Source organism: Rhinatrema bivittatum, chromosome 15, assembly GCF_901001135.1.
Source record: "Rhinatrema bivittatum chromosome 15, aRhiBiv1.1, whole genome shotgun sequence".
Lineage (NCBI taxonomy): Eukaryota > Metazoa > Chordata > Amphibia > Gymnophiona > Rhinatrematidae > Rhinatrema > Rhinatrema bivittatum.
In genome coordinates, this window is record NC_042629.1 from 65,282,395 (window position 1) to 65,307,253 (window position 24,859).

Below are 24,859 nucleotides of genomic sequence, written 5' to 3' on the forward strand. Positions count from 1 at the left end.
CACGGCACACATTTAGTTCCATTTGGCAAAAATATTTCGCGTCTCCATTTGTCATATTCACTACAGCTACAATGTAATTCCCCTGTTAGTAACGAATGGGACTCCGATTCTGGTGCACATGCGGCACGGTGAACACAGACAGAGAGCAGGAAACACTGCAAGCAAATGCCAACAAGCAAAAGCACTCTCAGGGCAAAAAACTACTGCAACCATGTCACCTAGCCCTTTTTTTTTTTTGAGCTGGCCGTTTCCTCCTGCATCTTTGTACTTCCAGCTTGGACAGATTCTCAGCTGGGATCCAGCACCACGAGCCTTCGTTCACAACTCCCGTGGAATTTCCCCCCAAATTTACCTCTCTCCCCTTGTCCCCCCTCACCAATACACCTAGCCTGGTCACTGCGGCGATGATCATGCTTCTGCATTTGAGAGCCATGAATTCAGCCACTAGGTGTCACCCTTAATCGATGACCATGACTCCTCCCCCATTGCCCCCCTCTGGCAGGTCTCTGCAGCTGCACTAGATCCAGGGAAGACCCAACTCAGGGGGACCTTGTTGGTAGCAATGCACGCCACCGCCCCCAACCAACTTTTTTTTAATAACATCTGCTGCTTTCCATCTGCCTTCTCCAGAAGTTGCTCACAGAAGGATGAACACACTTTCACATAAGAGGTGCTAAGTGAAAGCTCATCCGCCCAAGAGGTCACCAACTGGATCGCCGGTCGCCAGGGATTTCCAAACCTGTTCTGGTGACACGACAGCCAGTCTGATTTTCAGGATATTCATCATGAATATGCATGAAATAAACTATTATATACCAGACTTCCACTGTATGCAAATGTATCCATTGCGTATTCCCCTAAACTGGCTGTTGGGTCATCTTGGGAAGATCTAGTCTAAACTCTGTGGGTTTCAGTTTCAGTGGTAGCCAGCTGAAAATACCTTTGAGCTTGCAGATGAAAGGATCAAGTTTAACACCGACCTGATTTTTGATTTCTGAATCTAATGTGAACCCAGGCCTTTACGCAGCAGCAATAGCATGAGATGACTATAAATCACTTTTAGACGGTCTTCCAACCCTGCCCTTCCTCGCCCACCTCAATGCCAAAACAAGGTGTCATCCTTAAGCATGGCCCACAATTCCCTTAACCCTCCCCCACCAATAGGGGCTGTGAACACAGCATCCCCAGCTAACCCAGGGAGTGGGATTGAACCTGGGCCACAGACCTGCACAGCCTTGTTGGTTTTAACCACTTTTCTAGGATGCATACATTTCCCTAAACCTCTTACTTGTCCTATGTGTGTGCCTTGACTTGACCATAAGCTCCAAGGAGCAGGGACTGTCTCTTGGGCATCTCTGTACAGTGCTGCATATGCCTCGCAGCACTACAGAAATAAGGTAGAGCACAGGAGCAGTAGTGCTCTCGTCCCATAACCTGGATGTTCAAGCGAAACAGGTCAGCACTCACGTGAAAAGGTTAGCTCCGCCAAAGGTACATCGCAGTCCATACAATCGTCGATGAAACAAATGCAGATACTTTCCGCTTTAATCTCCACGCCCGAGAACCTCCGAACCGGCACATCCCCGTTCCCATCCTTACTGCCAGAGGTTTCTGAACGTGCCTTAACAGGCTCGGCATTCTTAAACAGCCAAGTAGTAGCCTTGTTCAATTGTCCTACAGAAAAAGAAGCAAACATTCACTTCTGGGTTACATAAATTATTCCAATGAACGTGCCAAACAAAAAAATAAAAAAAAATAAAAAAAAGAAGAGTTGGACAATAAGAACAGATAAATCAATACAGTCAGTAAGCAGACTCTTCTCAAAAGGTCTTCCTGTCTGACAGAGCAGGAGTCAAGCATGAGGCAGAGGTGACGCGTTCAATCCTATGAAAGGAGGAAAGGTGGCTGCCACTACTGCGGTAACCTCTGCCTGTGTCGATGAAGCAATGCTGAAGGAACTCTCAGAATTTTATGTAACCCTGCAAGAATATGTGTGCTATCTGGGTATGCCGTCCGAGGTGGGGAAGTGCTATTAAAAATTCAAAAAAAATGAAAAAAAATAATTATACAACACACAGTACAAGGAATAAGCCAAAAAGACTATTGCTGGAGGACTAGAAAGTGAGATGTCTTGTTTAAAAAAAAAAAAATAACAGAGACCGAGCCAGAACTGGGGAAAGGAGTATCCTCCTTCTACTCAGAAGTCACAGAAGGCGAGGGTTGCTGATGTGCAATCTGCAGCGTTGTCAGACCCAGTCCCAGTGAAGGAATCTTCAATTCTTAGGAGTTACCTTTACAAGTCAGGAGAGCTTTGCGACAGTCCTCCAAACTGAAGCCCAGTTCCTGCAGACGAGCCAGCTGCACCTCTGGGGACAGAAAGGTGGTTTGGAGAAAGAGAGTTAGCAGGTACTGAACTGCCTGGAGTTTGGGGAGCAAACAGTATCCTTCCACGACAGAAGCTTTTGCATTTATACGCTTCTCAGAGTTTGAATTTTCCTGCACCGGGATGATCATCTCTGGTCCTCGAGGGCCACAAACACGAGTGCTGCTCAGGCTAACCAAGTTAAGGAAATTAACGAGGTTCTTAGACAATAAGAATCTTCCTGTTTCTATCGTCATTTTAGAAAATCAACCAGCAGCACGATGTACATTTCAGCATTTACTCATCAATTACTGTAATGCATCAAGTAACTCATTAACAAAGCTTATGTTCCATGGGGCAAAGGAATTAGGCAGATAGATCCCATGAAGTGGGGGATGGGAACTAGATGGCCGGGCCTAAATCTCAGTGACAAAGTTTTAGCCACCAAGACTTTGGACATGTTTTTTTTTTTTTTTAAATTTATACTTTATTGAAAATTTTTTTATATATTTCACCATAATTCCAAATAAAATAAGAAATCTTGTAATACAACATACATATCTTCAAAGTACAATAATTATTACCCATAAACAAAATTATGTTGTTCAAGACAAAATAATTGGGGGATCCCACAATAACATAATACAACCAAATATATCTAAATAAGAGGAGAGAGAATTGCTATTTAATTCCTATTGGCCTTACTGTTGGATATTATTAGCTCTGTTGGGCTCAGATTTGTCTGCAATAAATGTCTCCAAATGTATGGGATCCGAGAATATAAATTTATTTCCCTGAAAATTTATATAACATTTAGCAGGAAACTTTAGAAAAAAAGTTGCCCCTATTTCTAGGGTTTTACTTTTCAGGGCAAGGAATTGTCTTCGACGGGCCTGTGTAGGCCTCGAGACATCTGGAAATAAATATACTCTTTGCCCACAAAAGGAGCGATCTTTATTCCTGAAAAACTTCTCAAAAACTTGATCTTTCTCTCTCTCAAGAGAGAAAGAAACAAATAAAGTAGTTCGTTTATTTATAATGTCAAGTGATTCCTCTAAAAAAGAGGAAATCCCTGGACTTCTCTCTCCTTCTTGATCTTGTGAATTTCTAGATTGATAGGGAAAATAAAATATCTTAGATACAATAGGAATTTTATCATCCTCATATGCTAGATTTTCCATTAAAAACTTTTTAAACATTTCATATGGTGATAATAATCTCGTGATTGGGAAATTCACCAATCGAGGATTTTTAATACGCAGCATATTTTCCACATTTTCTATCTCAGAATGTAATGATAGACTATCTACTATATGCATACTTTCTGCATTTTGTACATTTTGGACATGTTTAGCTGAAAACGTGCAGCTAAGATCATGAGGCTAACGTTTAGCCAGCGGATCTTAAGATGTTTGGAGCCCATTAAAAAATAATAAAATAAAAAAAAAAAAAACACAACAAACCAACCAACCCATGATTCTAAGATATTTTCAATTCAAAAGCAAAAAAAACCAAAAACAAAAACCTGTGTACACATGGAACCCTCCTATAATCTTAAAGGATCCCACTGACCATCATTAACATAACTAATTTCTGATGATTTGATTGGCAGGATTTTTGCAAAAGGAACTAGGTTATGCAAAAAACAACAACAAAAACCAGATGAACTATTTACAAATCAGCAGCTGGTGCTCACCAAGGACAGGATCCAGCGTGTGTCTAGCTGCTTCCCTGCTGTCTGACGTCGGCACCAAGCTCTCAGTTACCCGGGATGAACCAGACAGGCTGTGGACAGCAGAGTCAGTGTCCAAGATGGAGGAGCCGGGGGTGGTACTGTTGGTCTGGGCAGGGATGGACTTAGCAATGGCCAGAAACAGCTGAACATCATTATAGGATAATCGGATGTCCATTGTGTGCAACTGTATCTAATAAAGCAATGACACATTTGTCAATTGGAGGCAGCTTTAATGTAAGTGGATCATGATTTTTCAGTACAAGAGGAATAAAGGACGAAATTACATAGACAAAAGCACAGTGAGAGTCAAATGCCTTAACCACAGCTTAATTGTGTCCAGTAACGATAGTAGTGACTTCTTCTGTTAAATTAATAACCTTATATGGTCTGTGACAAATGGGCGCTCAAAATGTCAGCAGAAGTAATGTACGATAGAATTTTACTAGCTTTCATTTCGGAGCTTTTACCTCCAGCACGGGTGGGAAATCCTCACTGCTGAACGCATCCATCAGTCCAAAACTGTTCTGGTCTGAAGACGTACCTAGGAGCTCTATCTGAACCTGCACTGGGTCGATGATGGACAGAGCCGTCTCCTGCTCGTTCCCCAGCCGGCAGGAAAATACCTAAGCAGCCAAGAATAAAATGACAAAAAAAAAAAAAAAGAAGTCCAGTTTTACAATGTGCTCATCACCGCATGCGCACAAATTGTTACACATACTACGCCCACATAGTGACTGGACTGAAAAATGAAGGTCCTTTTCTACAGCTTACCGAGCTATCAGGGAGTTCAATTTTACCTGTGTTCATTGGCTGTCTGAGAATTGCTCTCGCTCAGCATGGCTGCTAACCTGTGCATTGTGGAACAGCATCTGGGCGCTCCCAGGGATGGGGTTAGGTGAGGAGGAGGGGGAAACAGCACGTGTAGATCGCATTTTCAAATCTACCCACATTATTTCCCATGAAAGAAATAGTCTCAGGGGAAAAAAGCAGATGCAAATGTCTTGGGGTACACTTTGGGCCCGCGGCAAATTTCAAAGCAAAAAACAGTACGCATGCACTGAAAAATTGGTGCATGGTCCATGGGTGCACTTTGTCTCAATGAGGACAGCTGGAAAACCGCTCCCCTTAATGGCATAATTTACCAAGTCTAAACACGTAACCTTCAGCTTCGGCACGTTGCAAAGATATTTAGTACTTTGCGTCATTAAAAAATTAGCAGAGCAGTTTCAAAAGTCTGTAATATCCATCCCTATGGGAAAGCGTCACACGGACCTATGCCATTTCTCTACAGACTGCCTGCCAAGCTAAGGACAGGGCACAGTATTTTGTATGTGCTCAGGACAGAGAGGCACAAGAAGAAACCAGCCACCATTCCCCCTCACCTCAATGCCAGACAGACTGCCGGAGAAGGGATGATCCACCAGTTTGGGTTTGTAAGTGAGAACTGTGGTTCCTTTTAGAATGATTGCGTTTGTGTCCAAGCAGGACATGTCTTCGACCACCACAAACTCGGTACCTGACCCAAACAAATCAGAAGCAGACTCAAAATTGTTAACAGGCTAGGGGAAAAAATATCTCTTAAAATTACAGCAATAAGTTCCTCTTGAGGCCTATTCAACTACCATCTGGATAATTCAGATTTTGTCCCACAAGGATACATCTCAGTGTAATTCTTATGCTGGTCCAAACAACCTGGCCTTTTCCAAGTCCAACAGAGTCAACAGAACTCTGCACTACTTTCTTAAGGCAAGAAGAGAGGGAGGAACATTTTAGCTGGCGTGAACTAACTTTCCCTGCACGGACCCGGGATCAGTCCAGACTCCTGGGTTTATTCATCCGTGCCAGCAGATGGAGACAGAGAAAGTTAAACTGACACTGCTTCATATTCCCTGCTGCCACCTGCAGTTCCTCAGTATTTCTCTGTCTCCAGCAGATGGTGGCTGGTGCATAAACCTGCAGTTTCTTTAGTCTGCCCAGTATTTTTTCTCTAACTTTTTTCTTTGAGCTTTCTTCCCAGGGGTCGGGGCTCCTAGTAAGGGATCCATACCCTGTTTGGTTGAGGCGGACGGGCTGGGGGTCGGTGACCCTTTTGTACGTCCGGTTCAGGGTTAGTCATGGGGTGCGAATCTGGTGGTCCAGATCCCTCTCCTTCACGAGGTCACTTCGGTGATCTAGCATGGTTTGGAGGGAATAAGGGAAAAGAGTGTGTGAGTGAGTGTGAGAGAGAGTGTGTGTGAGAGAGTGTGTGTGAGAGAGTGTGTGTGTGAGAGAGTGTGTGTATGAGAGAGAGCGTGAGAGAGAGAGCGCAAGAGAGCGTGTGTGTGTGTGTGTGTGTGTGTGTGTGTGTGTGTGTGTTGGGGGGGGCGGGGGTCGTACCCACACAAACTATCTGATGTCCAGTCCAGCTGAATAAACAAAGATATAAGAATTCAAATTGGAGGGGAAAAACCCATTGAGAACTTGCCCCTCTGAGTAAGCAGAGCAAATCCTGCCCTAGAGAGGTTGATAAGTAGGGATGGGTGATAAGTACAGCACAGAAATACTGTCTCCCGGGGAGGGCATGTTATGTGCCATGTGGAAGCATCCTATACAGCTATTCCATATCTCGCTGATGGCCATCAATGCATGGGAAGAAAGCAGGCCAGGTCAGAGAACCAGTCTGTGTCAGTAGAGGTCTCTATTTAATTTCCAAATATGTTAAAAAGTTAAGATTTCGTATTGTTTTTTTCCTTAGCAGTTTGCAACCTCCCCCACCCAAAACAAACAATAAAAGCCAATCACAGATATAAGGTAGACATGTTTCATAACACCAATTCCTTTTTCAGGCATCCTCAAATCTGGTCCTCCAGGTTCCCACAATAACTAGGCTCATGCATATTCATTGCGGAAATCCTAACTGGTTTGTTGCCTGGAATTGGAGATCCCTGCCCTATTTTATCTTTTTAAATTCACTGTTGCCCCTTATTGTAGCTCTGGTTGTGTGAATCCAACACCATTTTAAGCAGTCACTCTGTGTATGACAAAAAAAAAAAGGTTCAATGATTCAAACGAAAGCCTTTGGAGGAAGGGATGCGGCAGAAAGATCACACCACCCAGCGTTCCCAAAACTAAAAACTCAGTAACTGGTTTAAAATGGCGACCGCAGAGCATGGCATTCATGCGGTGTTAAAGAATTTTGTACTATCAAGATAAAAGAATGATCTATCAATATTATGCTCTTCTTGTCTGTTCCTTTCTTCAGAGCTTTGCTGTAATATATTATGCCAAGTTAATATTTATGTATTACCTAATTATATTTTTACTACTTATTTTGTCCTTTGCCTTCAGCATTTCTGTGAAAAGGCAGGTGAACTAGAAAGCAGAATTGCTTACCTGTAACAGGTGTTCTCTGATGACAAAGAATGTTAGTCCTCACACATGTATGACATCATCAGATGAAGCATCGATGTGGAAAACGTATGTCATACTGAGCATGACCAGCATGCCCTATACCTCGTGTCCACGCAAGGTCCCTCTCCAGGCTTATAACACAGAATTATAATTAAATAAAAATAGGAGAAAATGATGAGTGTACCTGAGCCTGAAAACCAATATGGAGAAAGGCAACTGACCCAGAATCCTCTGCTATCTTAGCCTGTATGAACTCCTAGTGACTTATTGAGCATGACTTGCAGGAATTCCCAGGACACCTGGACAGGCAGTTGAAGCTGGAGCCATGGTATGATGCCTAATTATAGGGTCATAAAAAGGAGAAGGCAAAGGAGGGAACTTCAGGCTATACAGTCACAAAAGAGGCACTATTTTCAGGAGCATCTGTAAACAACTTCAGATGTGTTAATTGCCCTGATCAGCAAGATTCTAACAGAACAAAGGATTATCTAAAGAGTGATGGTAAATGGGCCCCACCTGGTAGAAGTAATCAGGACAGTTTAAGGCTAATCACATCATGCTGTTGACATGACAACCAATGTAAATTATTCTCTAGGCAGTCCCGCACCTCTAGAATCTTCTAACCCAGTACAATATTGTATGTTATCGAGGAGATGCTGGTCAGTTTGTCAGAGAAAGGGCATCCATCATCTCCCAAGAATACTTATATTGATCAATAAAAAATTATACTTTCTACAAAAATCTAAGTGTTCTTGTATCCCAAGATATATAAGCGTCATAAAGAATGGTGTGGCGCTTAAACCCCAACTCTGCGGGATGGCGGGCAGGTTTCGTGAGGACTAACATCCTGCTCTCCTCGGAGAACACCTGCTACAAGTAAGCAACACTGCTTTCTCCGAGGACAAGCAGGATGGTAGAGCCCACACATGGGTGAATACCTAGCAACAGGCTGCTCCCCAACACAAAAGGGATCCAACAGACACCTAATCAGGTGCCAATGGGCAAAACACTGGTGCTGTTGGTAACAGAGCGGGAGGTAGCCTGAACCCAAACAACAGGCTCTAGGCGGGATAGTTGGGTTCTTCATCTCAAACAGGTTCTGGAGTACAGATTGGCCAAGCCTACTGTCACGTTGGCCATCCCTATCCAGACAGTAATGAGATGTGAATGTGTGGAGAGAACTCCACGTCTCAGCCTTGCAGATTTCCTCCACGGGTACTGACACTGCCATGGCTCTGACAGAATAATCCTTGATATGACTCCCAAGATGCAATCCTGCCTGGGCATAACAGAAGGAGATGTAATCTGCTAGTGTCTCTTTGGCAATGGCAATACCCAACCTATTCTTGCCAAAAGAAATAAAAAGTTGAGTGGACTGACTATGGGCTAAGGCTCAATTGGAGTGGAGGAGTAGCCTAGTGGTTAGAAACCAGAGTTCAAATCCCACTGTTGCTCCTTGTGACCTTGGGCAAGTCACTTTACCCTCCGTTGCCTCAGGCACAAAACTAGATTGTAAGCCCTATGGGGATAGGGAAATACCTACAGTACCTGAATGTAATCCACTTTGATGTACACTTTGAAGTGCCGAAAACCGGAATATAAAATAAATAAAATAAAAATTGCAGTCCTTGGTGCAGGGCGATGGACTGGTTAAGATAGTTAAGACCACCCTATCATGTTAAAATTTAGTATAAGGCGGATAAGTCACTAAGGCCTGAAGACCTTTTAGTTTAAGGAATTTTTCGTTGATCTTATATTGGGTTTTTTATTGTACTCTTATCCTTTCGACTTTATGTGATGATTTTTTGATTTGATATGTAAACCGTAGAGATAGAAACTTGTTTTCTGTGTAACGGTATAAAAAAACCTACATAAATAAAATAAATAAATAAATAAAGATCGCTGACCCTGCGCGCTGAAGTGACTGCCATCAAAAGTATGGTCAGATACTTCAGGTCACAGGTGAGCAGTGGCTTAAAAGGAGCCTTCATCATCCAAGCTAATACCATGTTGATGTCCCAAGACACAGCGGAAGCAGGCCCCACATGAAACATACAACTATAGGCTGTACAGAGATGGGCATAACATCTACACGTTGGTGGTATGCGCCAATTGCCCTGAGATGAACTCTAATGGAATTGGTCTTTAAACCAGCTTCTGAGAAGTGTGGAAGGTAATCAAGCAATTTCTGTGTGGGGGAAGGAGAATGGATATAGGTCTTCTGTTCATACCACACGGAAAATGTCCTCCACTTCAGTCCACAGGACTTTCTAGTGAAAGGCTTTCTAGAAACCACCAGGATCCGAGAACATCCTCTGAAAGATCAAGCGGCTGCAGGAATAACCTCTCAACATAAAGGCTGAAGCGACAGGAGGTTGGGATGCCGCAGCCTGCCTTGGTCTTGCTTGATGAGATCTGGAGAAGTCCCCAGGCTGATCGGTCTCTAGATGGACAACTCCCAAAGAAGTGGAAACCAGATCTGTCTCGGCCAATGAGGGGCTATGAGAATCATAGTCCCCCTGTCCTCACAAGGCTTCAAGAGTCTTCACTACTAAGGGGGATACTCATACAGAAGACCCTTGACCCAATAATGGGCAAGAGTGTCTGAGGCTGGTTTGCCCTCTAACCTGTACAGGGAGCAGAACTGAGGCACCTTCCTGTTGCAGGGGGACGCAAACAGATCTACATCCTGGTTTCCCCAGAGATGGAATATTGATTTGCTAAGGCTCGACTCAGCCTATCCGTGACCATGTTCTCCATCCTGGCCAGGTACATGGCCCTGAGCACCATCCTGTGAGACAGGAAGTGGTCCGGATCTGGTCATGGGCCCTGACACAGGAGGTACAATCCCGTGCCTCCCTACTTGTTGACATACTACATGGCTACTTGGTTGTCTGTGTAAATTAGGACAATTTTGTTGGACAGTTGATCTCTGAAAGCACTATGGATCATCAGAAGCTCCAGGAAGTTGATTTGACAAGAGCATTCCTGGGTGGACCAGAGACCCTGGGTGTTGAGCCCATCTACATGAGCTCCCCATCCCAGGGTGGATGCATCCATGGTTAGGACAATTTGGGCAGAGGGACTTTGAAACGAGATCCCCCATTCCAGATTTAAAAGTACCCACCACTAGTACAATGAGTCCCAAAGAGAGGGGTTGACTTGGAAGCAATCCTGGAGGCTCTGAGTGGCCTGGTGCCACTGCAACCTCAGGGTCCATTGGGCTCTGTGCATGTGTAAACGTACCATGGGAGTGACATGGACGGTTGCGGCCATATGGCCCAACAACCTCAACATGTGCCAGGCTCATACCTACTAGCTCTGTTGGATCTCTGCCACGATGGTCGTCAAGGTGACGGCCCTCTGGCGAAGCAGGAAGGCCTTGGCCTGAGCTGTGTCTAGCAGGGTTCCTATGAAGTTCAATTGAAGTAGATGGACTTTGTTTAGTTGAGAATGAACCCTAGTGACTCCAACACTGGGATGGTCACGCGCATGGATTTGGTGGCTCCTGCATGAGATGTGCTCTTGACCAGCCAATTGTCCAGATTTGGGAAAACATGCAATCCCAGCCTGTGGAAATGTACTGCCACCATGGCTAAGCATTTTGTAAAGACCCGGGGGGCTGACATGAGCCCGAACGGCAGCACCCGGTACTGAAAGTGCTGTTTTCCCAGCACAAATCAGAGATACTTCCTATGAGCAGGCAAGACCACGATATGGGTGCATCCTTTAAGCCGAGGAAGCATAGCCTTTTTGCAATAAGGGGAATCAAGTTGCCCAGGGAAACCATCTTGAACTTTTCTTTATTTAGAAACTTGTTCAAGGCCTAAGGTCTAGGATGGGACAGAGTCCTCCTGTTCTCTTTGAAATCAGGAAGTACTTGGAGTAGAATCCCTGCTCTCTTTGCCCTGGTGGTACGGACTCGACTGCTCTGGCTATTAAGAGGGAGGAGAACTCTGCTAGTAGTACCTCCTGATGTGCTACTGGCCCCCAATATGGGCACGGAGGGCAATTTGATGGGACACTCAATAAATTCAATTGGTACTCCTGATGAACAATGGACAAAACCTATTGGTCTAAGGTTATTCTGGGTCACCGGTTCACAAAGAACTGCAGCCTTCCTCTGACCAGAGGGTCCATCATCCCAAGCAAGGGCAACTAGCTTACACTTTCTATGGCCCAGTCAAAATCCCATCCCCAGAGTTGACCGAGGAGCCAGCTGGGGATTAGGGGCTCTCTGCTGTCTGAGTTGGCTGCAGTAGCCCTGATGGTAATGACGGGAGTGAAGAGGTGGAAGATAGTATGTCCTTTGGTAAAAGAAAGACTTCCTTGGCCCTGGTCTTGCCAGCCTCCTAGAAGAGGAGGAAGGGTCTGGAGTACTGGCAAAGAGTTGTTGCAGGATTTCATGGTAGTTCCCAAGTTGGGCCACATCATCCCTCACCCTATCTCCGAAGAGATTCTCTTCAGTACACGGCACGTCAGTGAGTCATCCTTGTACCTCTGGTCGGAGATCGAAGGCCCACATCCATGCCATTCTGTGGCGTCAATTCCTGCTGTAGAGACTTTCAATGTTGTCTCGAAAACATCATAGGTCGCACAGACTTCGGTATTTTCTGCACTTCAGGTACTTATACACTAGCAAATTTGACAGAGGTGCAGAGGAGTGGTACATGAAATGGTGCAAACACAATAAATGGAGTATAGCGCAAATACGCATGTAGATCCTTAAGCTTCAAATGAAACTTCAGTCAATGTGATAGGTGCCAAGCCACAATTGTTTAATGAAAAGTAGGTATAGAAAGTAAGCAAATGTCTGTCCCCCGACACAAACCGTGTTTCACTACTCTAGCTGCGTTGGGAGGGACAAGAGCCCAAGACTAGTCAGTAAATATGTAACTAAATATTAACAGCGCTTGGCATACAGGAAAGTCAAAGTTAAAAATGGAGCTAATTGTCCCCAATGTCCCAAGAACATTAAATAAGGACCCTTATTTAATGCTTCTGTGGGGACACAACACTGAAAACTTCCAAATTAAGGATGACCCTTCATTAAGAAGTGTTGACAAAATGAACTTGCCTGTCACATTGATCTTGACTTCCAGTTGCGTTTCCGGAGTGGCTGGCAGAGATGAACGCTTAGTAATCACGCCACACTTGACTGTTTTGGGCAGTATGGATGCTTCACTGCTACATTTGTTTTGTTGGGAAGTAGTGGAGCTGTCTGTCTGTTTAACATCGTTTGGCGTGTACAGGAAGTCACGAACCAGAAATAGCCAATCAAAAATTAAAAACACACGGAGGTTGTTCAGGACTGCTGTAAAAGAGGAGGAATCCTTGGTCGATCTAAATATAGGAAAAAGAAAACAGATAATATTGTGAAGGTCACTTTAGGTTTGTACATGGAGCTACACGCTCCAGGTTATACGAAAGGAAGGGATGAAGTCTAGAGCTTCAATATTGGAATGAGTCTTGACAAGTCCTGAGATAGGAATTTAAACCCCCTTCTGAAATCTACTCACTAGGTCCACTTAGGGAGGCTACTTTACATTTGTATTTTAGGCAATTTTCAAGAATACCACTTGCAAGCTCACAAAATGGGAGCAGAGTTCTTCAGTTTTGACTGCAGCTACTCCATCCTTGCTGTGTTTCTCTAGTCATTGGCTGATCAAGGCCAAAGCAGAGATGCATGGAATGCTGCTCTTTGCAGGAAAAAACTGGTGAAGTTCCTCTGAGCATGGAAATATGAAACAGCACGTGATCAGTCCCTGTGACAGACCAGTCCTGTCATTCCCATGGGTATCCTCTTCAAGCAGGAAACTCGCAGGAGGATGAGGAAGAGGTTGAAGCTGCGCAAAGACTGCAAAACAAAATGTACGGCTCACTAGCTCACACTCAGTGGGAACCTTGCTGTCTGTTCCTTCAGAGAGTAGCACCCCATGTCTCTGCCAGGGCGATCATCAGCTGGGTAGGTAGGTAGGGCAAGTGGAAGCAAGAGATGTGCAAGCAGGGTTTTCCCTTCATTCTCGAGGGTTTATCAATTATTATTCCAGCGGTAAGCCACTGAAAATTCAATGGAGGATATTTTAAATTGTAGGTACACAGGGCATTCTCCCCTGCGCGACCCCAGCATGCTCCCCCTTAGCCACCCCCAGCCTGAACCTGGCATTCTTCCCCCACCCTCCCCAGCTTGACCTAAGCACTCTTCCCCTTCACCCTCTCCTATTTCTCATACCAACAAGCTCTTCGTAGGCCCTATCTGAGGACGCTCCCTAATTACTTTTTTTTTTTTTTTTTTAATTTTTATTTTTCCAATTTTCAAAATACAGCAAGTGTTATCTTACTTTCAGAAAAAAGAAATACAATATGTTAACATAAAGATAAAGAAATCTCCATTTACCCAATACCCTAATTACTTGAGCACGGAAAAGTCACAAGGAAGGAAAAATTCTTACCATGCCGTAACCTCAAAAATACCGAAGAAAGTTTATTGCAAAGAGTAATACAGAGCATGTAGGCATGCTGTTTTGGGGATATCAGCGAGCAATCTATATCCAAACCATCAATGGACAGAACACAATCTATTGCACATAATTCGAATGCTAATCCTTTCTGAGTGATGCCGCCAGACCCTCTATGGCCCTCACACCAAAAAATCTGGTTCCCCGCTTCAGGAAGGATTGAATGAGATGTTTGTTCTAAGATTCCAGAGATTTCCTACCTGAAGTGCAACTCAATCTGCAAGGCGCCTGGGTTGCTGGAACTCTTTGAAGGTTGCAGGATACAGTTAAAGACATTGGGTTTCTGGACAGCAGACCACTTCTGGCCGGCAAAGCGTGTGTCAAAGGCCATCAAGGAATGTGAAACCAGATTTACAGATTTCGTTTGGTTGGAAAAGCTTTCAAACAGCAACTTTGACTTCTTGAAGTCAAACCTAAGAAGATCAAGGCCAAAGGAAAAAGTGAGTTCTTAGAGCTGCTCATTAATAATCAAATCTAGATTATGGACTTTTTCTCCAGAAACTTGTTTAAATCTTTTTTTTTTTTTTTTAAACCAGCTATGCTGCTAGCCATGGCCACTTCCTTCGGCAACAAATTCCACTGCTTAATCGTGTGTCGACTGAAAGGGTTTGAAATCTGCTCCATGGTGCCCTCTCTAAGGCAGGAGCTATAATTAGTAGCGGATTGTAATGAAGATGCCACTTTTTGGAATGCCCTTCTGGTTCTCCTCCTAATGACATTTTGGGTTGAGACGCCCAACCGTTCTGGTGGGGATATGCTTTAACCAGAGTCTTCATTCTTTATCTTTATTCAAATTTATAAATTGCCTAAAAACATTCTAGGCGATGTACAAGTAAAACGAACATTTATCTTCTCCTCTGGTGGTCAATTCAGGGAGCAACGTCATTAACTGTAGCTGTATTTGCAAACTCCCGACTGCCCAAATGCTTGTTTTTTTGCCCCCTACAAATACAACTTGTAAAAGCATTTTGAAAAAAATAGACATGTAAAGTTAATCATTTTACAAACTTCAACGATGGTTTCAATAAATAATATTGCCCTTATGAAAGTGAGGAATATCCCACCAATTGCCTCCTTTATAATTGGGGGCATTTCTCTCCCTCTCTAACCCTGGCTGGTAGATTTTGAGTATAAGGCATTAAGCCGTACACCAGTGAACCTTTAAAATGGTTGCTTAAGTGGTCATCCTCCCCATCCCCCCCTTCCCCCCCCCCAAAAAAAAGTAAAGGAATTAAAAAAAAATATGACTTAGTTTTAAAAATTGCTCCTAATTTGGAGCGGTGCGGGTCACTGCAATGCAAAGCATGGGGCTTGACAGCACCCGTGGAAAAAAACACACAGGGACCAAGGGAGCACAAGGGAATTGTATTGTACCTGTCATGGAGGATGACTAGAAAGAGTGGGGGGTTGGGGGGAGCGAACTGGCCACCGGAAAAAATCCAAAACCGGGAATACGGGAAGGCAACGAAGCTCTGCAACATACGGAAGAGTCTGAGGCAGTCCTGGCTATTACAGCCACTGCATTATACTCTTAAGGTATTTTACCCAGTTCCCTATCACATTTATTTCACAGGCTAATCAGGGCCGGATTTAGACACAGGCCATACAGGACTCAAATCTCCCCCAACCCCCCCCTCCCCCCCGGTCTTGCCTATGGGAGCTGTAATCTTTGATCCGGCCCCGAGGCTCATCACAAGTAGTAGCCCAAACCGCACCTGGCTAACGAGCAGCTGACGTCATCCTTGCCTTTAGCATTGGTGAGCTCCAGACTCACGTTCATCATGTCAACCAGGAAAGACACCGAAGTGTACACTTCCCCGCTCAGCACCGTCTGCAATGGCAAATTCAAGAATCACATAAGACTGACAAAAACAAAAGACTCGCCAATTAAGCAACAATCCCTGCAGTGGTAGCGCCTGCCACCAGACAAATGCCCATAACCAGAGTCAGACGTCCTGGATCAACACACAGCAAGATGATTTTAGATGGCGCGGCCCTCCACCAAGAGGACTGGTACCTCTAGAACAGCAAAGTGACGCTGCCCGCCCTGGAGGAAGCTGCAGCAGTGACAGCGCTGCAATGTGTCATTTGTGTCAAGGAAAAACCTTCAGAGGGAGAGCCGTGTAAGTCTGGTGTAGCAAAAAACGGCAGGAGTCGGGTGGCACCTTACAGACTAACCAGTTTATTGAAGCACGAGCTTTCAAGGACAGCTCATGCTTCAATAAACTGGTTAGTCTATATGGTACCACCCGACTCCTGTCAGTTGTATGAAGGATTAAGATACAAAAAATAATAAAGATACAGTAATCTTTTTTTTGCTCCTTTAGGTTTCCAGTTTCATCTGATCCAACCTCCACTTGGCTACAATTCCATAAGCTTTAGCTACCTAGGACCTCCCTTCCCACCCCCCCCCCCCCCCCCACCCCCACCTTTCCTCGTCCTCTCCCATTCAGCCCAGTCCCTGCAGTGACAATCCTTAGCTGGGACCATTTACCAGGACTCCTTCTGGATCCCTGTTAACGTGGGCACTATGTCCAGCCACCAGGTGACGCTGTTGCAAAATGAATGGGACTCTCTCCCACCAAGGGTTGTGAACACTGCCAACCCACGGTGCAGAACTCTGGCTTGGGAACCGAACCTGGGGGGCTCTGCATGGGGGGCACAAAGCACTGGGCCTAAGTCACCAGACTGGTCCCTATACTAATTTAAAAAAAAAAAAAAAAAAGGATTATCTCAATGACAGATCCGTCAACATATTCACCAAGGTCATTTGTTTGAAATGAAAAAATCTTTGCATTTTAAAAGAGCGTGTGGGAATTTTAGTTTTTAAGACAGGACTTGCTGAACAGCTCAGGGGCTGAAACAGCTTCTCAGGCAGCATCACGGCAAGGTCTTCACCCTCACACATACGGAGGTAATTTTCAGTGGCCGGGGCTGCGTGCAAAGTCTGCGGGTTATTCTGGTCCGCGCACGCTGCGCCATTCCCCCGCATTGTTTCCCTTTGAAAACGAGCAAGTTGCAAGAGCGTGGGCATGAAAAAGCGTCTGCAAACCTTGGATCTGCTGTTTGCATGGGTGGCCGATCAGAGGCAAAACAGCACCCACACACTTCTGGAACTCGTACACAGGCGCTCCGTTTTCCTCCCCCGACTTAAACACGCAGGAACGCCCAGTTTTACCGCGGCTAAAAGGATGGTAGCTGTGCATATTTTTTTAGCTGCATTTGAGGAGGGTAACTGGCTTTAACAATCATCCTTGTGCAGACTAGAGCGAGCCACAATGCACAAGAACTACTGCAACCGGGAAATGCAGTAAGATCTCATTTGCCAGGGACCTTGGATTCCTTGCAGGTTGTGATACTGTTTTTTTTTTTTTGGATCAGGATTCAAATTAAAGCTGTTGCAACTCGTAAAGAAAAAAAAATATCCAGTTTTCTCTAGGGCCAATACAACTATTCGAATTCTGTATATGCTCTGTCAAAGAGTCAGGTTCGTAATGAACCTTCAAAACTAAAACATAAGATAAAAAAGAATTTCAACAACATTCAGATGAACTGATCTTCTGAAAACAGTATCAGATTCATGCAACAGGCTTATGCATTCTTAACTATATATCTCACATTTCTGAAATTATGGCAACCTTGAAATCTGTAGAAAAGATTGTCTCTTCAGTGCAAACTGAAAACGGCAGCAACAGTTGTGCCTTTTCACTTCCTGGGTTCCCAGGGCGTGCAACCGAGCCGTCCAAAACAATGCGAGCTCCAAAACGAGGGGCAAAGAACATAAAAAGGCAGATCCTGAAACACGCCAACAGCATCAGAGGAAGAGGCGCCTTCGGGCAATTAACTGAGACAGGGGAAATTTCCACCACAGCGTTCATCTGCTGAAAATGGGAAAACATGGACCTGATTGCCCGAAGGCGTCCCTTTTATCAACGATGCTGGGGAGTGCCACGGCTCACAGTTTTTACATTTATGTTCTGTTTATTGTAGCTATGTTTTACTTGCCACATGACTGCATGTTAAAATAACACGTCTAAATAGTGCTGGGCGCGACTTAAATTTGCTTGAAAAAGTGGGAATCGCTGAATATATCACTACAAATGTACAATGCCAACTATATTCCCTCAATTGTAAAGTATTTCTAGACGCACATTTTGACCATCATTTTTGATGGTCAAAATGATCAAAATGTGTGTCTAAAAATACTTTACAACTGAGGGAATATAGTTGGCATTGTACATTTGCATGTTAAAATAAAACATGCCTTAGGCACCTAGGCTGGAAGACGTGTAAGAAATAAATGGTATGGAGATTTTTAGAATTGCAGCTTGAAAAAAAAAAAGAAAAGAGGGTTTAATAATATTAATTTGCAATATCCTTTCATTGTTTAGCAAGGCTAAGGCAACTTAGGATGTCGACAAAACAAAGCCAATATAGTGAGCAAGAATAGCTGTAAATCCTACATACACAATAAATACCTCTAAGGACTTACACCAGACGTCAAGTTATTTGGCCGCACTTATTACATGGAACCAAGACGTTATTTCAATACAACATTTGATCTGTGTGAAAATAAAATTCTCTCACATGAATTCTCGGATCCTGCAAGTCGTAGGGTCGCATGAAATCCTCAATGGGTTCTCCCAGGTTGTTCTTCAGTAATTCCCGAATCAGTTTATATTTGCTCAGATCCAGAGAGCAGTGGACAGAGGACAGATTGCCGTGGATTGACATGTCAGGGACAGCATGACTTATCTCCCTAAAATTAAGGAACACACACACACAGGTTTAAAGGCCTAAGACTTGGATTTTCTCACCTACATTTTGAAATGCGAACGTTCTGCTGCAAGCTCAAACCATGTCTAGGCAAAAAAGTGGAATTTAGGAGATAGATAAAGCAGAAATCATCTTACGGACTCTTTTTCTAGTTTTACATCTGTACAGATTGGTGATCCTACTCCTATCCAATCGGTGGCCTTGCAGTTGGAGTAATGGGCAGAGAGCCTGGAGATTGGGGCTAAACCTTTGGATAAGTCACTACACCTGCAGCTGCCTCCATGTGGACTGCAAACTCTTCTGGGAGGACCCTGTACCTGCATGCAATTGCTTACAAAGTACTCGGCTGACGAGGGTTGTATAAAGTCAGAAATGAAAGTACTCTCTTCCCTCACAAAAATGTAATTTCTCTGAAAGAGCAACAACTCAAACCTGGCTATCTAGTCCTGTTTAGACTAAAGGACGCTGTAATCTAAGGCCCGATAGTTAAAGGGGATTGCCCTCTGCGGGGAAAGGGGCAATGCTAGGGCCGGCCCCCTTACATCTGCGCGAGGATTTCATTTTCAAATCCCAGGGGGGGGGGGGGGGGGTTTCTTTACTTCGCGTCTTTTGCACCTGCAAAGTACAGGGGCTAAAGCTTCCCCGTGCCGCTGACCAGCCACAGGATCGTCAGAGCGGAAACTCCACAGAAACTTCCTCTGAAGATTGGCTTGCAGGCCCGCGGTCACCTTCCTACAAGCACCGTGGGGAGTTTCAGCAGTGCCCTCCCCTTGTCTAGGCTTCAGCAATGGGTTTTGTGCACATTTTTATGAAATCTCTCTTCTAAAATCACTTTTTTTTTTTTTGCGTGCCCTCCCCCCCACTTCCAGAGCTGCGCAGTCAACGTGGGATGCCTCTATTTCCAGAAAGTGCAGGTCTTCGAAATTCTGCAGCTCACCTCCTCTGTCAACGACCCGCTGGTCTCATGCCACGCCATCTCCTTGATAGCTTGCGCTAGCGTCTGATTCAATCCCGCTGCCAACGCCAGGTTTGGTTTTCCTGCAAAATTATGCAGGGTTCTGCTCCTCTCCGTCTAATCTCCTTGCTCTTTGTTCCCCCTCTCGCTATCTCCTCTCATCAAACTTTTCTCTGCGTGCTGCACATCGAGCTGGCTTCGTCTTGCTTTGGGGGCCTGCACTATCCTTGCAGCTCATCCATGGGAAAAGTTCCCTCTGAAATCTGGGGTCCTCTATGCTGCTTAGATTTGACTAGGAGAGAGAGAGTCTGACTTGGATCTATCATTTAGCATTTCTGCTCCCGGGCTTTAATGTCTTACGTTTTGTTCCCTGACTCCATCTGCTGGAAGGGATGACCAACCCACCGGTCTGGACTGATCTGGGTATGTTCAGGAAGGGAGCTTGATAAATGTAGGTTTGTATAAATAACAAACAGGCGACGCAGACAAATTCTTACTTGTCCAAGTTCCTCTCCACTTGCAGCTTCAACCGGCAGCTCTCAGTTAACAGACTTCCACCCCTCTGCCTGACGAAGTAGGAGGGGAAGCTCAGATCGGCGCCGGAGTTCTCAGCAGCCTCCGAGTACTCTCTAGGGTACCTCTCCCCAGCAAAGATGTCCATGTCCTGCAGATCAACTACAATGCAGTCTAAGAGGCAGACGTGATCTTCTACGAGAACACACAAGAGAGGCGTCAGTAAAGAATGCTTTGCAGGGACAGACAAGAAATACAACCGTTCTGGGAACACTGCTAAGCAGCAGTTTAGCTGTATTTGAGTTTCTCATCCTGGTTACTGTCTTTTGAAGCTTTTTATTCCTTTAAAGCACAAACTGCAATGCTACTTAAAACCCTGCACCCCTGATATGCCAGTGCCATGCTGAGCCAGACCAACGGTCCATCGAGCCCAGCATTGTCTCTCTGACAGTGGCCATTCCTGGGCATTAGGAAATACCTGGCAGATCCAAGAGTGCTGCTCACTCCCAGGGATAAGTGGTGAGACACCATGAATCAGTTTGTACTTACTGAGTCAAGCTGCCAACACATAACAAAAATCCCCAAAACAGCCATCGCTGAATGACTTTTCTCGGTTGCAAGGGGTTTCATTCATAATCTATTTTGTTTGCATCTTAGTTTTTCTCTCACCTGGACTCTCAGGAGTGTCGGAGGCAAGTGGATTTGTTAGCTTTCCACACGGCTTTGTGAAGACACCGAGTGCAGGCTCACTTTTTATCTTGGCAATATTGATTTCCGATGCGGGCATCATGAGCAACTCTTCCGCCGACGCCATTTCTGTCTTAGCCTCATCAGCACTTGCCATGTTTTCTGTGCTGCGTTTCGGTGTCCCTGGAGGCGAAGATGACTTGCCAAACCCCTTTCAAATCAAATCGATGCAGAGATAAGAAAAGTAAACGAGTGCTTCACCTCGTATTTCAGTAACAAGCGAGGGGCCCCCGAGGTTCACTTGCGATAGCAAAGATAAATTGAACCCTGTAACTCACATTTTTTACATACTCTACTCAACGTGAATACATGCTGGGTCGGGTCATCCCATCTCCAACAGTGGCCAGGCCGGGTCTCTTGGAAGTTATCTAGCAGATCTTAAAAAAAAGGAAAATCTATTCCCAGAAGAAAGAGGGGGAGACTCCAAGTCCATCTGGCTAATACCAGTGAAAAGATCTATCCCTCCAGAAATTATCCAAACCTTTTTCAGACCCAGCTACTAACCCTGACCACATCCTCTGGCAAAAAGTTCAATAGCTTAATTGGGTATTGATTTAAAAACAAAACAAAAAAAAAACAAACAAACAAAAAAAGGACAAAAAAACAAACAAAAAAAATGTGTTTTACATCTGCTACCAATTAGTTTCATGCACAGGGTAAAACACCTTTATATCCTACCCCTGCCACCCCTTTTATTAGTTTTGTTGCCCTTCCCTGTACTCTTTCTTGAGATGGCACCCAGCACTCACGGTACGGCTCCACCACAGATCTGGACAGAGGCATTATGACATTCACTATTTTATTCACTGCCAAATGACTCCTTAAGTTCGATTTCTTCTTCTGATCTCACTGGGGCCTCTCCTGTCATCCCTTGCTCTCTGCTCAAGGTGAAATAATTTTGTGTCACCTGCAAATTCGATCGGCTCACTCAGTTTCCCCCCTTTTTTTCAGATTGTTAATGCAGAAGTTAAACACTGGACCCAGTACAGATCCCGGGTGCGCTCCCTCCATTCACTTCTCTCCATTGGGAAAAAGCTAAACCATCGAGTCCTTCTCGCTGGTCCCTGTCTCTTAACCAGTTACCAATTCACACCTGGACACTGACTTCTATCCTACGACCTTTTATTTCCTGAGGGACAAGCACCTTCTACACAACATGGGGGTAATACTGTTACGTGCCTGCAGTGGTGTAAACTCTCTATCTGCCAATATGACAACAGCTTTCAAAGGGGGAAGTATGTGCGTAACTTCTCTTTGAAAATTATCCCATCAAAAACGCCCGCACACGTTTATGCTTCCTAATGTGAAGGCATGGTATGGAAAACACAAAAAAAAAAAACAAACCCACCCCACGGGTGTGTAATTCCAAACCCCACAGGGAAAAGTACGTGCATACGGCCCCTACGTGTGCACATCTGCCCGCACAGCAGGCAGAACAGTGTAGCTGGGGTGGGGGGGGGGGGGGGGGTAAGAGAAAGGCATTCTGCAAGAACGCAAGAGGGGGACGAGGAAAGAAATGGATGTGGGCGGACCTGAACACAGAACAATTTGGCAAGCAATGGCCAAAGCACGGAAAGGGGGACATCAAGCTGCCAAATTAACAAGTAATAAACCCAGCTGCACACGTATTTTCCATGCCAAATGCTAAAAAGCACGCTCTATAAATGCCAAACTAACTCCAGCCTAATCGGATAAGTCCATCACACGTGCTTGTACACCCAGGAACTGCATTCAGACCCGTAGTGCTCCCAAACAGCAGCACCATGAGAAGAAAGCAAATACGGCAGCTTCATTTCAAAGTTTTACAAAACAGCCACAAGGAATAACATGGAAAGGATAAACCATGTTATTAATTCATCGGTGAATTTGCTACACAAAAGAGGTAAAAATCAAGGCATGCAAAAGTAATGAAAGTGAAAAAGCAGAACCTTAGGACTGTGCCCACAGCCTGTGCCACTATTCACATGTACATCCAAATATAATAACGTATGGCCAGCACCTATGTATTTTTTTCTTTGTAAAACGCTGAGTGCAAAGCTGACTGAATGTCTCTGTGGTTAATGTACTGTTAATCGACAGGGAGAAAATATGGGGGCCTTCGGGTCAGCCAGGTCATGGTACAGGCAACATCCCCTGCTGCTGAAGGCAGACAGAGCACGTACAGAGCAAAGAGCGGCACAGTGGCCGCACCCTAGTGACCACTACGGTGAAGCGGTCAGGGCTTGCTGGAAGATCTTAAGCCTTCTCACTTGCGATGCCGCTGACACAGAATGGGAGCAAAAAAGCGTAATAGAGGCCGGGGTAGGCCTCAGATTCCTGCCACGCCGTCTGCAGGTATTGTCTCCGACTTATGCCTTCTGAAAGGGCTCTGCAGCGTTTGCCTTCTCCCGTGGACTCTTCCTGAGAAGATCTGTGCACTTTTTATTTATTTATTTATTTATTTTACAGAGTTCTGAGGAAGCAGGGAAACTCACTGCCCCACCCCAAAAGAAAACAGGGCGTGTTTCCTTGCCTCTAGCAAAAACTGCTTGCAAATAGATTCTTCAAATAGACTGTGATGTAGAATTTAAAGACTATGCAGTCCAATGCAAGCAGACAAATGGTTGCCGATCACTTCTACAGCAATCAATTACAATTTATAAGATGTATTTTTACAATAAGTAGCTGTGATAAGGCATATGTTGCAGATACAGCTCCATGTAAACGGAGAAATTTTCAGCAAAGAAGGAAGTTTAAGATGAAGGCATCACTGCAATAGGTTAAGATTCCAAACCATTCCTTATGGAATTCCACAAGATAAGGATATCCGTAGAACACTGAAATCTCAGCCCTTTGAGATCGCTCCTAGTGAGAGGCTGTCGCATTCTTTTAAAGGTGCGGTTGGACTCCTAGGACTCCATTTGGGGTGACTTTTGGCCATACTGGTCTACGCACCCTAACTATTAAATGCTATGCTATTCAGGGGCAATGAGTGATTTTTCCAGGTTCTGACTGTAATGCTACTATAAAGACCGAATCATGTTAACAATTCAAGATACCAATGTTATATAACTGCTCTCCCTTTATTACAGAGATGTTTATACTTGGACTTTTATTATTTGGTACTTAAGATTGCATGTCTGCTTCTCTTTATTAAAAAAAAAAAATAATAAAAAATAAGGATATCCAAACTGTCCTGTGCAGAACCTTATGCATTTTCATAGGAATTTCCCTCAAAGGCACATCCCACAAAAACCGCTCTGGAAAACTGTGACTATGATGATTTAATTATCGTTCAGCTAAACTTAAAAATAAATTTCTCAGTGACTGTCGAATTCCATAAGGAACATTTAAACAACTCTGCAAGCCAATGTCATGGTACCTCTATCAGAACGGGATCCTTGTACGAAGAGCAACGCAAAATCAAATCCTTGAGGACAAACAAGGAAAAACAACATTGAAATGAAAGGCCAGCAGGCTATCATACGGTAAGTGATGTGACCAAGCATAATAGAACTACTGGAGAAAGATACCTGCTGGAGAGCCCCAGACAGATGCGGGACAAGGCTAGTAGACAGCTTCTGGCACTTAAAAGATGGGCAGGATGAAAGAGGAAGGGGAACCACAGATGGTGCTCAATATATGCCCAAAGTTAAGAAAAATATAACTCCAAAAGCCAAGGCAGACTGAAACCCCCCCATTTAGATAAAGAATTTTACTGCAGCTGGTGTTATTAGAACATCTAACAGGCCCTTGGCACCAAGAGCAATGGAAAACGTAGCCTGTGTACATCATTGGAAATCTGGCTTTCCAGACTTAAATTTCCCATGCCGCTGCTCCTATCCGAGCTCTCAACATCCCTCAGCCACACTGCTCCCAACACA

The 24,859-nt window shown here is 44.5% G+C and overlaps 1 protein-coding gene across 3 annotated transcripts in view; it reads right to left on the reverse strand.

The window, feature by feature from the left end:
• VPS13D (vacuolar protein sorting 13 homolog D) overlaps nucleotides 1–24,859 on the reverse strand; it is a 273,597-nt gene that overhangs the window by 180,542 nt on the left and 68,196 nt on the right. For all 3 annotated transcript variants that reach the window (XM_029578385.1, XM_029578384.1, XM_029578386.1), the window contains exons 26-36: nucleotides 20,919–21,147; nucleotides 20,234–20,444; nucleotides 18,593–18,764; nucleotides 15,721–15,836; nucleotides 14,206–14,418; nucleotides 12,565–12,830; nucleotides 5,480–5,613; nucleotides 4,565–4,720; nucleotides 4,059–4,287; nucleotides 2,292–2,366; nucleotides 1,468–1,674 (exon numbers count right to left, since the gene is read on the reverse strand). In XM_029578385.1, the coding sequence (XP_029434245.1) occupies nucleotides 1,468–1,674; nucleotides 2,292–2,366; nucleotides 4,059–4,287; nucleotides 4,565–4,720; nucleotides 5,480–5,613; nucleotides 12,565–12,830; nucleotides 14,206–14,418; nucleotides 15,721–15,836; nucleotides 18,593–18,764; nucleotides 20,234–20,444; nucleotides 20,919–21,147 (2,008 nt within the window). The remainder of the gene's footprint in view (nucleotides 1–1,467; nucleotides 1,675–2,291; nucleotides 2,367–4,058; nucleotides 4,288–4,564; nucleotides 4,721–5,479; nucleotides 5,614–12,564; nucleotides 12,831–14,205; nucleotides 14,419–15,720; nucleotides 15,837–18,592; nucleotides 18,765–20,233; nucleotides 20,445–20,918; nucleotides 21,148–24,859) is intronic.